Source organism: Nyctereutes procyonoides, unplaced genomic scaffold, assembly GCF_905146905.1.
Source record: "Nyctereutes procyonoides isolate TBG_1078 unplaced genomic scaffold, NYPRO_anot_genome, whole genome shotgun sequence".
Classification (NCBI taxonomy): Eukaryota; Metazoa; Chordata; class Mammalia; order Carnivora; family Canidae; genus Nyctereutes; species Nyctereutes procyonoides.
In genome coordinates this window covers 4967639-4984690 of record NW_026575121.1, presented here as the reverse complement: position 1 = coordinate 4984690, position 17052 = coordinate 4967639, and the positions used below count along the sequence as shown (strand labels likewise).

Below are 17052 nucleotides of genomic sequence, written 5' to 3'. Positions count from 1 at the left end.
TTGATAGAGGAGAAACTGAATACCCGTCCAATTAAAATGAACATTCTGTGCACAAGAAGCAGATATTTATTCACTGTGACCTTATTTATTGAGGCAAACAGTTAAACAGCCTAAATATCTATAAGCCCTTGGCTGAATGCAGTTTGGGATACCTATATAATAAGATCCTATACCCACTGAAAGGATGGAGGCCGATCTGTATATCCCAGCATGGAACAATCACCAAGATATGGTATTAAGTGAAAAAGGCAGGATGCAGAATGATGGCTATGGTATGCTAATATTTATAATAAAAAGGTCTGCATGTGAGTATTATATGAATGACATATTTCTAGAAGGATACAAAAGGAATTAGTAACAGTGACTGCTGACCAGGAGGGGAACTGGGAGATGGGGCGGGGTGAATGGTGGGTTGATGAACCAGCTCTCTGGGGATAAGAAAAAAACAAAAACAAAAACAAAAGCCTATTTGTAGAGTTTGATCGTAGCTATGGTGTAGACACCTCCATCGCTGCCAATTTCAAGTTAACAATAATTTAGTGATAGGGTCACAAGACTGGCTCCAGTGAGGTGATCGGAGCTGGCTTCAAAGCACACTTCCAGACACAGAGGTGGGAGGGTGGCCTCTCGACGGTAGACACCTTGGTGCAATTTTGATTTCTGATGCCGTATCTGGGTTGACATTTTAATGTAGCAAGTATTTATTTATTTATTGTAACAAACTTTTAAATTTAGAAAAATTACCATGATTAGATTGCGGCATCCCACAATCTAATCTTTTCTTTCCTTGGAAGAGCTACAGGAACATTCAGGCTACAAAAGAGCCACTTCCAGAAGGAAGCTGCTGGCAAAGCTGGGACTTGCTGCTGTTGAAGCTCACACACTCGGCTTCCTAGCAGCTGTGTGGTCAGGAGGTAACCACGCCAAAGAGATGCTTCTCATCGACCACAGAGGCCTACCTGAGAGGACCCTGCGGGGGAGAAATTATCCAGCACTCTCTCTCTGTGCTCCTCCCTCAAAGGGAGGATGGCCAGGTCAGGGAGCCCACATCAGACCCTGCCAGCCAAGAAAGATGCCTCTTTCCATCTCCCCGGAAGCCATCCTGAACCAATCCCCACATCTGGTCTTGGTTCACAACTGGGCTCAACGTGTCTAACTCCAGCTTACTTTTCTGTTTTGCAGCCAAAATATTTTTCCTTAGACCGTTTCCTCTGTCACAAGCTCACCTCACCCTTGTTTATCACTTATCACACCTGCCAGTTTCCTGAACCTCCATCTTTCCAGGTCAACCAGGCACAACGCCAGGCCTATTTCTAAAGCCTTGCACCATGCCTGCCACATGTTAGGCACTCGGTGTGTGTTAGCTGGAGGGAGTCACCGATAAGTTACGCCGAGTTCTAATGACACTTGCCAAAGGAAACATCCAAAGACATGACATAAATGGAACATTTTTATTTGGAGACATCTGGAGCATTATTTTATCTTCATTTTCTATTAAGCCAGGAGCAGTCTTCCCAGAGCCAGGTGGGGGAGAATCATGTGAGGCTACATTAAGTTCGGTCCGAGACAAAGCCAACCACTTTGTATTCAGATGCAGCAGAAATACTGATTATGCGCTAGAAGAGGCCACATTTTGGCTTCTCGAACCTGCTGCCGAGGAACAGATCCAGGGTGAAGCATTGCAATTCCTTTGAAAGATGGCTACGAGAGTCTAGTGTTGGTTCACAATGCTCTGCTGCTTCTTAGCCTCCGGCAGGTTTTCATGAAAATTGTATATACTCTGTTAGGGCTCCTCGAACTCACACTGCTCCTCTGGTTTTGTTTCAGAATCCTTTAAATGTCTTGTGTATATGACTCTGTGTGGGTGTGTGTTGTTGGGGGGCAGGGGGTGAGGTGGGGGCGCTGCTCATTGGCACCTGTTGCTCCCTCAAGCTTGGGGGTGGCAAAAAGCTTCTATACTACCCAAAAAAGTAAACATTGATATATGGCCTTGCAGCAGTCAGGGGCACTAAGATCTAAGAACAAGTGAGAAGCGGAGCCAAATTGCTTCCAGTCACCAGTTAGCCACACCACAGTAGAGAGGTCTGAGGAGCAGGCCTAAGGCACCGAGGGGCAACAGCCTGGAGGAGAGCCGCTTTGTTGTGGCTCCACACTGTCCCCTCGTGGAACAAGGCTCAATTACACCCTCCTTGGGGGTAACCTGCCTGGAGGTTAAGAATCTCCCTGAAGGCACAGTATTCAAGATGGTAGACCTGATCTGGGCACAAATCCTAAAAGAACAGAAGCTTCCTGTGTGCTGACAAAACTTAGGCCATTTGGGACTCTCGTTCTGAGGAAAGGCTCTGATGAGGTCTTACTTTTGCGAGTCACCAGGGACTCTCGGGACCCCAACAGCCTGACCCATCAGAGGCGCCAAATGACCCAGACCTAAGGATGGGCAGCAAAAGTGGGCCACAGAGAAGGCATTGTTCTGAGAGAGTATAAAGCAAAGCCACAGGAGAGTGGGAGAGGCTTGTAACAGATCAAATGCCGGACTCCAGAAACAGGCTTTGGGACTGGCTTGATGATTCCCAACCCCCGCCCCCTCCGGGGTCTCACCTTGAACCAAAAAGGCAGCCAAATTAAGCCAGGCTGAAATATTGTTAAAATTAATAACACTGCAGCATCTATACTTGACTAATAGCAAAGCAGGAAGGGTGCCTGGAAGGTAAGGGTGTTTTTTTTTCCCCCTCTAGGTTTTCAAAGAAGCAATAAATTCAATAATAAAAATATTTGTGAGAGACTGGGTTGTGGGTTTTTTTGTTTTGTTTTTATGTTTTTGCAAAGAATGAAGCTTTTTTTTTTTTTTGCATTCATACAGGAGTAGCTACCTGGCTGGACAAACATACACTTTTTGGAATCCTGTATAATGTCACGGAGTTGAAAACTGGAATGGCTTGAGTGGTCTCCGTGCTTCCCGTGGGCATCCCATGCTGAGCAGTCAGGAGTGTGCGCGTCGCCTCCCCACTGGGACTTACACCCTCTTCATTCCTTTCCCCATGAGGCAAGCAAACACGGTCATGACCATTTTGGGATTCACTTCGACCAAGTCTTCTGGAAGGGCATATACTCTGGCCCCAATTTTGCGGGCCATAGAGATGGCATATCTAGAGGGAGAGAAGAGGAAGAATGAGAAGAGCCTGAGCAACAGAGTATGAAGGGGACCCCTCAGGAGCATAGTCACGTGGTTCTACATACCACATACCATGCAGCTCTCACTCCTGGGACAGCTGGGGGGAATCATGGCATCCCCTCACTCCTGTGGGCCAATCTCAGCTCAACAGAGCTCCTGACTACTGGACGTGCTGCCTAGACTCATGACAAGCACCACATTTATTACTTGCCCTTAAAGAACCCCTCTAGCTCTTGCTACGTTTGATGCCTTCGCCATGAGTCTTCTCTTGGGCTTTAGAGCAGCAGAGAAAGTCCTGGAACTGAACAAGAATGTGCGCTGGGAAAAGTCTGCAGACTCCATGTCAACTACAGCAAGGACGAAAAGGAGGAGGATGCGTGTGTCATGCTTCTACCTTGCACACCGGTTTTACTCTTCATTCCATTCCAATCCTTGCCCGCACAGGCATGTATGTATTTATGTCACTAAAATACCCAAAGAGCTAGAGTTTTAGAGGACACATTTTTCACATAAGGTTATCATAGCTCCATTGGAACATTTTGCTGTATTTTTAATTATGTAAAGGTAATTTTTATGAGTGGTAATCTGTTTCCAAACGAGCCCCCAAGACGACCTGGCAGTTCTTTTATTCACTTCATTTATTATCTGGTAACCTCTTACAACGACTGCTCCAGAGATTCTCCGTTCTACCCAAGGCCCCATTACGCCCTCTGCTCTGTTAACTAACTTTATTCCTCCTCTGTTGGTCATATGAAGAGCACCAGGCAAGCGTAGTCCCCGTTCTTTCTCCTGGCCCACTTCTCAATCACCTCTTCTCTAGCAATTATTAATGAAATAAAAATGTACTTTCTCTGTTATAAAATACAAAGGGAAGTTGTTGACGAATTAGAAAAAAGAGCTTCAAAAAAATCATGCAAATCTTGCCACCATGACATAAGCATTTTTAGCATTTGGTATAATTCCTTCTACTCATTTTTTTTCTAAGCAATTTCATACCATGCCCTTAGAGACTAGTGCTTGGGAGGCTGGGCTCTGAAGTCAGATTCTGAACCGTAGCTGAATCACTTAGTAATTATAAGACCTTGGACTCTGCAAATTAACTCAAGAAACTAAGTTCCTTAAACCTAATCACATTCTTCTTGAGGAATTAGAGGCAAGGTTTCTTGGGGGGGGGGCTCTTTTGGTCTTTATTTAAAATTCTAGGTCTTCATATGCATTCTTCCGTCTACCTGGAGGTATTCTTTCTGCCTCCTTCACCTGTCTACCTCTACCTCTTTCTTAGTCTTTTCAGTCCATCTCATCTTAGATTTTATTCGCTCTGTAGAGCTTTGTTTCCCTCCCTGTCTCTTCCATTGCATCACAGATCCCCCGTCTATCCCATGCATCTATTGTAATTACCATTTATAATTCCAGCATACCTGGAACTCAGCCCCCCCACCCCCACTTTCCCAAACTGGGAACAGAAAAAAGAATACTGTTGAGGTTACACACACACACACACACACACACACACACACACACACACAGGGCTTCTGGGCACTATTCAACTTCTTAATTCCAGAACTTTGTGAGGGATTGAATTGTGATCCCCACCCTCAAAGATAAATGGACACCCTATCCCCTACTAAGTCAGAGTATGGTCTTCTTTGGAAAGAAAGTTGTTCAGGTGTAATCAGTTAAGCCAAGGACATGCTGGAGTAGGGTGGGGCCCTCAGCCAACATGACTAGTGCACTTAACAGGAGAGACACAGACACACACACACACACACACACACACACACACACCAGAAGGGAGACAGCCATGTAGAGTCACAGACACATAGGCGAGGTCATGTGAAGATGGAGGCAGAAACTGGAGTGATGTATTTATAAGCCAAGGACTGCTGGCCACCACCAGAAGCCAGGAGAGGGACAAGGGACAGATTCTCCCCCACCCCCAGCCTCAGAAAGACCAACCCTGTCAACATCTCGATCTTGTGCTTATACCTCCACAACTGGGAGAGAATACATTGCTGTTGTTTTAAGCTGCCCTGTTTGTGGTATTTGGCTATGACAACTCTAGGAAATAATGCAACCTGCTCGGAGAAAAGCACTACTCCAGAGTATAGGTCAGGAAACTCTCCACAAAACACCAAGTGGTAAATATTTTAGGCTTTGGGGGCTTTGTTACAATGACTCAACTCTGACCTGTAGCAGGGAACCAGCTGCAGAAAATATATAAATGAATATGCATGGCTATTCTAATAAAACTCTATTTATAAAAGCAGACAATGCTCCAAGTGTGGCTTATCGACTGTAGTCTGCTGCCCCCCACTCTACATGGTGGAGCTGCCCTCAAGCAGTTGCTCCCAAGCTGGTAAAGACTTTGGTCTTGAACCCCAGTCCTGCCCATTCATATCCATGGATAGTCATAAATGGGGTGTTTATATTTGGGCCTGGCATGTATTCCTTTACTTAGGAAGTCTCTCATAGATTGCAACTGGGAAATTGGTTTTATGAAACTATAGGCTTGCTTATCGATTGGAAGAATATTCTTGTGTCTTTGTCTTGCTTCCATTCTTACACTAGGAGTCTTAAACGGCTATTGTACAACATCTAAAATAATGGTGATGGGACACAGCAAGTAATGAGAAGAAAAAGCAAATGGTGCATCAACTGTGCAAAAGGCACAAGCAATAGACTTTACAGCTTTCCCATTGCCAGCTGGGCCCTCCCCTCCCTGGACTCAGATGTATTTACATACTTGGCATTGTTGAGTTTTTCTTCATCATTCAGGTTTTCTGTCTTCAGAAGGTCATAGTTGATGGAACCCGGTTGAATGGCATCAATGAGATCCAGCACAGGCAGGCTGGTGCTAATCTTCGGGTCCTGCATAGAGAGAAAGGGATGGTTTCATCATTAGGACCCCAAATTACTCCTGTTCAGCTCAAGGGAGGTGGATGGCTCTCTTCTCTTAAATACAAAAGATCACAACCTGGTCTGGGAAATGCCACAGTGTTCCACATGGTGTCTTAAGTCAACCGTGGTTTTGATAGGGAGCCACCAGCCTCCTGTTGGCTCAGCAAGTGGAGGAAACCCATTGTCTCCCAACAGTCAAGGAGTCATTCTCACACTGGGAATGGAAGGAAGTTTGTACAACATCCCAGAGCTGACTGGCAGGGTTTGTGGTGAGGGCTCATCTGGGCAGGAGCTTCAGCATATGCTCCTTGGAGACTCGAAGGAAAGAACAGAGTCTGTGAGTTATAGCAGATGTGTGATTAAGTCAATGACCGTAACTGGTACTTGTTGCTGCCTCACGGTTTGCCCAGAACTTCTTGTCGCCACAAGCCTCAGGTGTAGGCATCTATCTCATCTTAATTGACAGGGAGTCAAGGGAGTTTCTGAGGTTAAATGACTTACTGATAACTGGTGGAGCTGGTATTTGAACCTAGGTACCCCGTCTTAAAATTCTGGGCTCTTTCTTTGGCATGGTAAACATCTTCATGCTCACACCTAGAGCTGTGAATGCTCCCATCTGCTCTCCCCTCCCCTGGGGACTGTGAGTGCACACGTGGAGAGGCAACTGCACATCAGCATCCGGGCCCAGGCAAATCCAAACACACCTTGAAGGTCTAAATCAGAATGAATTCTTATCAAGAAACAAACGAGGTCTCTAGCATTGGTCCCCTGCAAGGTGCTAGGTCTCTAGCATTGGTCCTCTGGCTAAGGAGAATAATATTTTTAGAAAATATAATGGGTCCATTTTTATTTACTCCTTGATAATGTGAGAACTATTACAGGAATAAAATCCTTATGCAGTTGTAATCTAATTTCCAACATTAGCCTGAGCTTCTGTCTCCATAGAACCTTTTGAAGAGCCACGGGGGAAACAAAGTGGAGGGATCGGAGTCTGGCCTTCTCTCCTACTTTCTGCCCACAGTCCTGCCTGCAGACAGGCAGAGACGGCTGGCAACTGGCAACGTTCAGAGCTGAAGAGGGGACCAGGACTATTTCCAAAACAGTTAATCAAGAATGAATTGTGTTCATTTTTTTTTTTTTTAGGGTTTCACTTAAAAGTAACATGGGGCTAATTTGACATTTTCCTTTGGTGCTTTTTTTTTTTCTTCCTTGATCAACTCTACAATGACTGTGAGGAGACAGGAGAAAATCAGCCCAGAGCGACCCAAGGAGTAAAAGAGCTGTCAAACATTCTCAAGAGTGAGTCCCCATGAGAACACCCCAGAAGCCACGGGGTGACCTAATGGGCTGCGGTGGCAGCTATTTTACAGAGACATTGCCCGCCCTGGGCTATCACCCCGATAGCTGCTGCATAGTAATGGTGAAGTGACCTATGGATACACACTGCTCTGTGATCTCACCCCGCAGGTAAAGGTGCTTTCCGCTCACTGATGGATCATCTCCTGCCATTACTAGCTGTAACCTCCATTACTTGAGCTCCAGTGTCCTTACCTAAAAATGAGGTAAACAGTAGAGCTGCCTTTACAATGTCTGTGGGATGACATGGGGCTTACACACAAGGAGCCCCTTAGCGCTCAGGGCATGTTTCATGTTGAGAATGCTCCCAGATTTAGCCTGTTGTCTGCTTTTATAAATAAAGTTTTATTGGAACACAGCTGTGCCCATTCATTTGATATATTTTCTACAGCTGCTTCCTTACTATAGCAGCAGAGTCCAGTAGCTATGACAGGAACCTGCCCTTCCAGCTCTTTTTTGGGGGGGTGGGGGGAAGAACTTGCTCACGCCTCTGCTCCTATCTTTCTGCTCAGCTCTCCAGACTGAGGGTAAGCTGGAGGAGAGAGAGTGGTGGACATGATCTGTGATGAGGTCACAGGGAGTGGACATTCCTAGCACAGCACAACTCAGAAATACCATCTGCTCTCTTTGGTGGGGTGAAATTTTAATTTTTTTTCTTGATTTTGAAGAAGACAGAATCATGACAAAGCCTCACCAGTCATGATCATACAAACTCTGATGGGGTCCCTCCCCCTAATTCCTGACCTTCAAACAAAAAAAAAAAATTTAAGATGGCACAGATGTTATGACATGAATCAAGTGTGAAAGTCCCTAGAGGAAGGATCCAGCTAATGAGTTAGGAAACATGAGTTAGGAAATTGAATAAAATATAATGCTGGTTTTAATAAAAATGGGATTTGGATACAAGTACACAACTGTTTTTCCCTGAAAAAAATACCACATGGGAGATCTTTTATAGCCTTTTACATTCCACCACCATTATGATAATAATCTGGATCATGAAACTGTGTGTATTTAAAAAATATTATTGTATTTTATGTTACTTTGAAAAACGCCTAAAATCATGTGTTAAAAATGATGGGTTTTTTAAATTAATTATTACAGGAGCAAGTGACAGGAAATTTGTCAATGAAATAGCCTGTGAACACCAAAACAATAATGGGTCATTCAAGCAAAATCAAAAATGGGGGGGGGGGCTCAGATACCTCACACTGAAGGTCACTTTAAAATAGAGTGAAAACAATAAAGATAAGCATAGAGCTCAGGTGGCCATGAGCAGTAGACTCCGACTTTTACCTTGAAACTAGAGATGGATGAACTTTTCTCCGCTTCCTTCAATGTTTCATTCACCCAGTTGACAATAATGTCATCATTGACCTTCTGTCCTCCTCCAATTTCTTCAAGAATATTCAGCGTGTACCTGAACAAAATCAAGAATGATTTCTGGAGAAAAATTGCTAAGGAATTCAAAAACACAGAAAGTAGCCAGGCTAGAAATGTTCTTTTCTTCCTAGGTATGCCACAGAAGATAGCCTGGACACCATTACACTTGGGGGCGGGGGGGGGGGGCGGGAATAAAGTAAGATAACAACAACATTATTTCCTTTTAGAACAATTTGAAATGTAGTGTTGTGGTTATTATCACGAGATACAGAGCAAATAAGCACTGTCATTGCTCTGGGTAGGAAGGGAAAGCAGAAGACAGAGAGGGAAAGGAAAGCACAGCAAAGGATTCAAACCAGTGATGCTTTTCTTAAAGGAACCATAAAAATGGAGGCACCATTCAATGCTAGAAAAATCCCAGGGGCCAACATAATAAATGAAAAAATATAAAAGAGTTTCCTTTGCATATCATGAAAGTAGAAATATTAGGAACACACAGACCAAGTTAATCTCTAGCCTGAGCGTTAAGAATCACCTTCGATGCCTACTGTTCATGAGAATTGGGTTTTGGAGGGAAAAGATTAGAAAGATGCTTCAAGCTAGTGTGCTAGGTGCATAAATAGAATGACTTTCTTGCAGGGAAAGCAAGGAGAAAGTCAAGATGAGAAATGCTTAGCTGGGCCCAGCGATGGGACCAAACACTACGGAATTAATGGGTACAAGTGGGATAAGTCTCAGGTAGTTTTTCAAAATAATCCTATCCTGGAAAACAGCCCTAGTTTTGATCAATTCATAAAGATGAGGTTTCGTGGCATGACTGGTTTCTTGTTTCTTGCTAGCAAGCATGGGGGTTGAGTTATGGGCATTTACTGTGACAATTAAGCATTTCTGGTGACCCTGGTAAGAAAAGACAGGTTAGGACATGCTTCACCTCTCATGTCCATATACAGCCTCCTGGGACAAGTGGAGTCCCATCTCCTAGAGGCTCCATTCACCTCAGGGGGGAGAATTCTCACTTCCCTTTGTCAGGAGGCCCATACTGCTTTGTTGACAGGGTCGGGGCCAAGGGCAAAAAGACTATTTTGAGCTAAAAGCAATCAAAACCCAGCAGATCCAGGAAAAGCTCTTTACCTCCCTCCAGTCCTGCCGAAAAGGATTTAATCGAGGACCTGCTCCAGAAAGAGAGTTATCAACTTAGATAATTGCATTTTACCATGAACCAGGTATGGTAGACAGAGAGGAACCTAGCAAGGCCTGTGTGATCAAAGTCCTCTATGTCCCAAAGTCCTACGGCCCATGAGTGGCCCACCAAACATTGGTTTACCAAACATTTACTCTTCCACCTTTTGTGAATCACATTCCTTTCCTTCGAAGTCCCAGACCCTTACCCCGTCTCCTTAGTTCAGAACGATGTACAACTTCATTTTGCCTGACCATCTTTGGAATTTCCATGTCTGTGTGGATTCTTGTTCATACAAAATTAAATCTCATTTTCTCCTATTAATCTGTCTCATGAGAGTTTGATTCTTATGCTGGCTACAGGACCCTGAAAGGCAGTGGAAATTCTTCCTCCCTGAAAACACTCTCCAGTGGATAGAAGCTAGGGAAGAAACTGGGACACACAGGGTCACATCTACACAAAAGTCTATCTGGGCAAACACAAAAAGCCACCAAGGAACACAGAAACTTAGAGACATACAGTAAATCATGGAGGCAGCTGACTGCACTCAGGGGTTTCAGCAGGGCCCTCACGCTGGCCCAAAGTTCTGGTGAGTACAAAATCGCTCTCCCCAACCTCAAGGGAGGTATGGCAGGGAATCCTATACCCGCCTGTAAGTACGACAGGAAACACAAAGGGAAGAAAGGATGGAATTAGGTTGGAGTTACAACTCTGGACAGTCCACTCAGCACGCACTATAGATTCAAAATTTTAAACAAAAATCAATTTGGCCCATGTCTACCTAGGATTTTCCTTGTGAGACAATCACTCTGTCCCATCAACTATGTTTTGGGGCAACTGGAACCCCACACAGGATCCCAGTATCACTGGGTGTCTGCAAACTGCTGCGCTGAAAAACCGTCTGTCACAGTGCAAGGGTGTCATAAGCCCCAGCTTCAGCCAGTGCCTGATTCAACAAAAGAGGATTGATGAGGTCTGCACGTGCAGCGCTGGAGGGGCTGCGATTATTACTTGCTTGCTTTCCTGCTTTCCAATGCTTGTTTGATTTATTTAACATGTGGCCCGGAGGGACAAACCTCGCTGTTCTGTTTTGCAGGGACCTATCCCAAATTCACCATCCACAGCCTGTTTGATTTGGGGTGATCCTCATTTGCCTGCCTCTTTGTTCATCTGCCGGAGCTTGACATTGCTGTCTGCCTGTAGCTTACTTGTTTCTAGCTATTGTCTCCAAATTTATACACACACTATTTGCCAGCTTTCTAATCTGAGAGCGATTTCCAGGCTACTGAAGGGGAAAGGGAGGTTTCAGCACACATCTCTCATTTGTTCTTAGGGGGGAAAATGACATGCCATTTATTGTCCAGATAAATGACCAAATTAGCACATCTGATGAAATAATTCCAGCTAGAACTAACTCTAAATTTAATAGATCTGTTAATGTGTGGCCCACAGAGAAAAAAAAAAGTCCCTTCTGGTGGCATTTACACAATTATTAGTCATTCCATCGCCTTCAACAGTAATGTATTTCTCTGCCCACTTTTTCATATGCACCATTCTTGGGTAAGCACTGGTAAGAAATGGGACCTATTAGCCAGGTAGGGACGCAGCTACAGTGTAGACCTTATTGTATATATACAAGCCATAAAGTACAACATCAGGCCACATTTCTATAACCTATACAGAACGAAGATGATATTACAAGGTGATTTTCAGATATTATGAAATTCAAAATGGCATAGAGTTGGCTGTTTTTCTTTTTTTATCATTAAAACAGAAAATGCCAAAGATTATTTTATATTCAAACCCAAAAGTCAACTTAACCATGGCAACTAAAAAGATTTATTTTGTTTGTTAAAGCAATCAGTAGCTCATGTCATCTATTAAGGACTAAAACACACGTGAAAGACAATAGAGAATAGGTCATACATGTTTCTGAAAATATACTGGTAGGGCAGCCCTTAGGGACTGTCAGTGACATTCTAGATGGATGCAGCAAGATAGAAGATGGGGCTGAAGTTTCTTTAGCTCTGGAGTTTTCTGTGCCAGAAGAGCCTTGTGACACCTGCCTTTAAACTTCAAGGAGAGCCCAGTTCAGAGATGGGTAGTAGAGCGCTATACTTGGGGAAGCAAGTGTGAATCAGGTAGTGAACTCCATTATGATCACTTCTGACTGAACCACATCACCTGGAAACACTGACATACTTCCTTTGAGGACCATTATGAATGTCAGGATCCAGAGACAGTGGCTTGGGAATGAAACTTCTCTGAAGTCCTAGAGACACTACACACCTTGCCTTTGCCATTCACTTGTGAGACATCATGTAATGTGACATGTGGTTTCTGGAACTTCCTTCCAGGTAGAAAATGAATTAAATCACAGTATCATAGATTCTAATTAAGGGATGTAATATTTCTACCTGGTCAAGGCCACCAGTATAGAGGGAAAGAGTGAAGCATTTAAAAGTAAACTGTTTTATACTTAAAGATTTGCTATGTTAAATTTTTCCCAAGCTCGTGCTTTTGTACCAAAAATCATTTACTTTTCTTTTTTTTAAAGATTTTATTTACTTACTGATGAGAGAGGCAGAGACACAGGCAAAAGGAGAAGCAGGCTCTTTGCGGGGAGCCCAATGTGGGACTTGATCCCAGGACCCCAGGATCATGACCTGAGCCAAAGGCAGACGCTCAACCACTAAGCCACCCAGGTGCCCTCATTTACTTTTCTTATAATTTATTTTCTATTTATATATTACATTCTACCTTGTTCAAACGGCATTGCCACATGGCTTCCACATTGATCAAGTGTACATTTAATTCTAAAAGCTATCGAAAATTGTCTCGTGAAAAACTAGCAGGAAATTCTGCTTCTAGCTGTGGTGTGGTAATGGACCAGCCTTGCTTTTCTGCCTTAAACACCCAAACACAATGAAAAGCATATGAAACAATGTTGCTCAGACACTGGACAACAGTAAGTGTAAAACAGTGGTCCCTGAAAGAAGGAAAGCAAACCTGGTGGGCCCTAAGATTGTTCCAGCTTATTGCATGAAGAGTTTCCAGGCTGCAGTGCAGAGAGAGAGAGAGAGAGAGAACCCAGAGCATAGCAGTCCCCCTGAGTTGAGAGGACAGGATTGAGAACTCAAGGAATCGAAGGTATCTGAAATTTGTGGAGCAGAACACTAGAGAGGAGAGAGCTGCCTGGAAAGGAAAGCATCATCTAGAAAGAAAGCTCCAGACATCCTCAGAGGGTTTGCCCCAAGTCTTTAGCTGAGGTTTACTCAATGCATATGTGTGAGCAAAGCATCAGAGATTGTGACATACTCAGAGGAGATTATCTCAGTATGGAGAGACAAAATTAGCTCAAGACTAATTAAAGTTTTAAGTAAGTCTCAAAAGGATCAGACCATGCTTAAGTTACTTAACTGCATCCCAGGACAAAATTCAAGAATATTTAAAGGAATACAGAAATATCAGCACACAGGAAGATAGAATTCCACAATGCCTCACATACAATAAAAAATTAGTAGGCATTCAAAAGAAACAGTAAAATATGACCCATAATGAGGATAAAAATCAATTAATGGAAACAGACCCAGAAATAACAGGACTATAATTATGTTCTGTATGTTCAAGAAGGTAGAGGAAAGAGACACAGGAAATACTGAAGAGATTTGGCTCAAATTTTTATGCATGAAAACTGTGTCTGAGATAAAAAATATACACACTGGATGGGATTAATGCAAGATTAGATATTACAAAAGAGATTAGTGGATTTGAAGACAAATCAATAGATCCCAAATGAAACAGAAGGAGGAAAAATAAAACAGAGGGGGGAAATTGAATAGAGTGTCAGTGAACCTTGGGACAACCTCAGATGACCAAATATGTGTGAACCTGGAGTCCCCCCAAAACAAATGGGGGAGGGGAGTACAGGAAATATTTCTGGGGAAATAAAGACCAAAAGTTTTCCACATTTGATGAATACTACAAACCCTCAGACTCAAGAAGTTCAACAAACCTCAATCATGAGAAACACCAAGGCCCATTATAATCCACTTGCTTAAAACTAGTGATAAAGAGAAAAATCTAAAAGTAAGCCAGAGAACAACAGACATACTATACCATAGAACAAAGATAAGAATGACAACAGATGTATCATTGGAAACAATGTAAGCCAGAAGGCAAGGAACACTATCTTTAAAGAACTGAAAGAAAAAAAAAAACTATCAATCTAGAAGTCTACAGTTAGAGAAAATATCTTTCAAAAATGAAAATGAAATAGACTTTGTAGACATCTAGAAGCTGAAATGCTTCCTCACCAACAGATCTACACAATTTGAAATATTTCAGATCTGATATACATGGAAATCTGTAACTACACCATGGAAAGGTAAGTGCCAGAAATGGCAAACGGGTAAGTATAGCACATTTTCCCCTTGTTTGGAAATCCTCTTTAAAAGATAATTGTTATTTACAAAAATATAAAAATAAAAGGTTGGAAGAAGAGATGTCATGCTAAAATTAATCAAGAGAAAGCAAGAGTGGCTATACCAACATCAGAAAAAGTAGATTTCAAAGAAAATATTACCAGGAATAAAGAGGGTCAATGCCATAATGAAAACCGGGTGATTCATTAAGAGGACAAAACCATCTGAAATGTTTAGGAATCTAATAACAGAGTTTTACAATACCTGAAAGAATACTTAAAGACCTGCAAGGGAAATAAAAATAATGGGAAAATAACAAAACACTCCTCTGGTTTTAAGTTTAGCTTAAAATATCATCCTGCTGGTTTAAATCACATTCCTGACAATTTGCTGGTATTTTTCCAGGTCAGTAATATACTCAATAAAAAGTCATTTCCCTGAGTTACATTACCTTCTCATTAGCTGCCAAATCAAGGCCAGTGTGAGAGTGCGGTTTCCTTCATTGAGATCTTGTCCCCCGATGCCAACCAGGGAAAACTTAGCTTGATTCTTCCCCAACTCCACTGCGTAGTTACAATTCTCCAGCTGTCAATGAGCAAGAAGGAAAACATTGTAAATGCCATCATGTCTATCGTGAGAGATACCAGATAAGAGAACAAAATGAAATAAATATTGTCAGACCGAATGATCTCTTAAATCTTGCCTGATTCTAGGATTCTAAACTAGTCAAGGAATTTTCCGTCTTTTTTTTTTTTAAATAGAACCCTCACTTCCACCAAAAAAAAAAAAAAAAAAAAATTCACAGTGTTCTCTAAGTGCAAAACCAAAATGAATTCATTAGTATGAACACTGGCTCGGCTCTCTCGCACTACAGAGGGCCCTGCTCAGTGACCTGCCCATGATATTCCTAAAACAGCGGAATCATGGAGATTGTCATGGAAAATCTGGATTCTCCGTCCTACATGCACATGTGGGACAGGTATTCCCGCGGCTACACTTGGATCATTAAGAGCCAAAGAGACAAGGAATGGTGAGAAATATTTGTGCCAACCCATTGCTGCTTTTACAAAACAATGTGTTCCCACTGTGTTGACATTAGACAAACTATTTGTACAAGTCCAACCGTCAGTACAAGGCTCTAAATCTTTAGAAAATTAGAATAAGGATCCTGCTGGTGGAAAAGCAACCCTGCAGCTCTGCTTGCTCTAATTATCTTAATTAGAATTTTTACATCATAATGTTTTAAAGACATCCAACATGGAATTATAAATAAGTAATCAACTGAAGTAATGGACTCACTTTAATGAAACCGTTCAGGCTTCTGATTGCGGTGCCATAATTTAATCCCTGGATAAACATTACTTATCTAAGTTTGGCCTCCTAATAAAGTATTCACGGGGAGCTCTTGCAGGCTGGTGACTTCACCTGCCTGTTGGAACGTCTGGGGAGTCACTGTTTACCTTCTTCATGTTGCCCCCCAGTTTGGGGTATGGTGGTTTGTTTACTCTGTTCCAATCAACAGGGACTTTAATCTTTTCATAGAGCTGGAAGATGACCAGGGCATCTGCTAAGTCACTGAACAAAAAACAAACACAAGACAATTCTCAGAGAGCTGCCATTCATCAGGGGCCTACGGCGGGCAGGCGCTTCCTTGTACGTCAGCACGAGGAACATTTGCAACAACCCAACAGAACTGGTATTAGCAGCTCCATCTTTGGAGGTGAAGACACTGTGACTCAGAGAAATTGAAGAGACTTACTCCGGGTCTCTCCCAGGTGTGAGCACCTAGGGCCCAGGTGTGAGCACGCTGCCTCCGGGAAAAGAAATACGGCTCCAACATATGGCATAGGAGCAACGTCACCCTAAACTTCACATTTTTGTTTTGTGTTGCTTTGCCCGCTTAGGAGCAGATCACAGGCTTACAACATGTAGTAGATGTGTCTTGTTGCTGGGTCCTGATTTTGTCCTGAGCACAGGGCAAGGGTGATGTGCGGAAGTGCATTCCTCAGCTAAAGAGCCAACACCTGCAGCTCAGCGCTCCTCATCAAGATGCACACATTTGTGGAGGAAATCACACGCCGCAGAGATATTTGAAAGAAATCCTGGGGATCTTCCAAGGTCTTGGTGTCGCGCATCAAAGATGAGTCCCCACACGGCCTTACCTGTACAAGTGATTGACTCGAGGGTTAACGCCCAACGAATTCATCCAGTTCCTGAACGTCCGCTCCTCTCTGGTCTCACCTAAGTTAATGAAGACCCATTATCCTTCAGGCCTCTAGAAGATGTGCCTTTTTTTTTTCTTTAATGATCAAAGTTTATCTAAAGAGACTATCATAAAAACTGAATGCAAAATGAAAAAACTTAATTCAAAAACCTTAATGGATTTGGATGAGGATTGCTATTCTGGGTTCATTTATTTCTTTTTTATTCTTTCTTATTTTTTAAAAAAGATGTTATTTATTCATGACAGAGAGAGAGAGAGAGGTGGAGACACAGGCAGAGGGAGAAGCAGGCTCCCTGCAGGGAGCCCGACGTGGGACTCGATCCTGGAACCCCGGGATCATGACCTGAGCCAAAGGCACTCAACCACTTAGCCACCCAGGTGTCCCTCGTTTTTTCTATTCTATTCCAATTCAGCG

The 17052-nt window shown here is 43.0% G+C and overlaps 1 protein-coding gene across 4 annotated transcripts in view; it reads right to left on the bottom strand.

The window, feature by feature from the left end:
* Positions 1–1437: 1437 nt before the first annotated feature.
* The window catches only part of LCP1 (lymphocyte cytosolic protein 1), an 82938-nt gene continuing 67323 nt past the window's right edge, over positions 1438–17052 (bottom strand). For all 4 annotated transcript variants that reach the window (XM_055336035.1, XM_055336036.1, XM_055336034.1 and 1 more), the window contains 6 exons: positions 16576–16654; positions 15874–15988; positions 14865–14998; positions 8723–8846; positions 5916–6040; positions 1438–3146 (listed from right to left, as the gene is read on the bottom strand). In XM_055336035.1, coding sequence (XP_055192010.1) covers positions 3014–3146; positions 5916–6040; positions 8723–8846; positions 14865–14998; positions 15874–15988; positions 16576–16654 — 710 coding nt within the window. In that variant the 3' untranslated portion in view covers positions 1438–3013. The remainder of the gene's footprint in view (positions 3147–5915; positions 6041–8722; positions 8847–14864; positions 14999–15873; positions 15989–16575; positions 16655–17052) is intronic.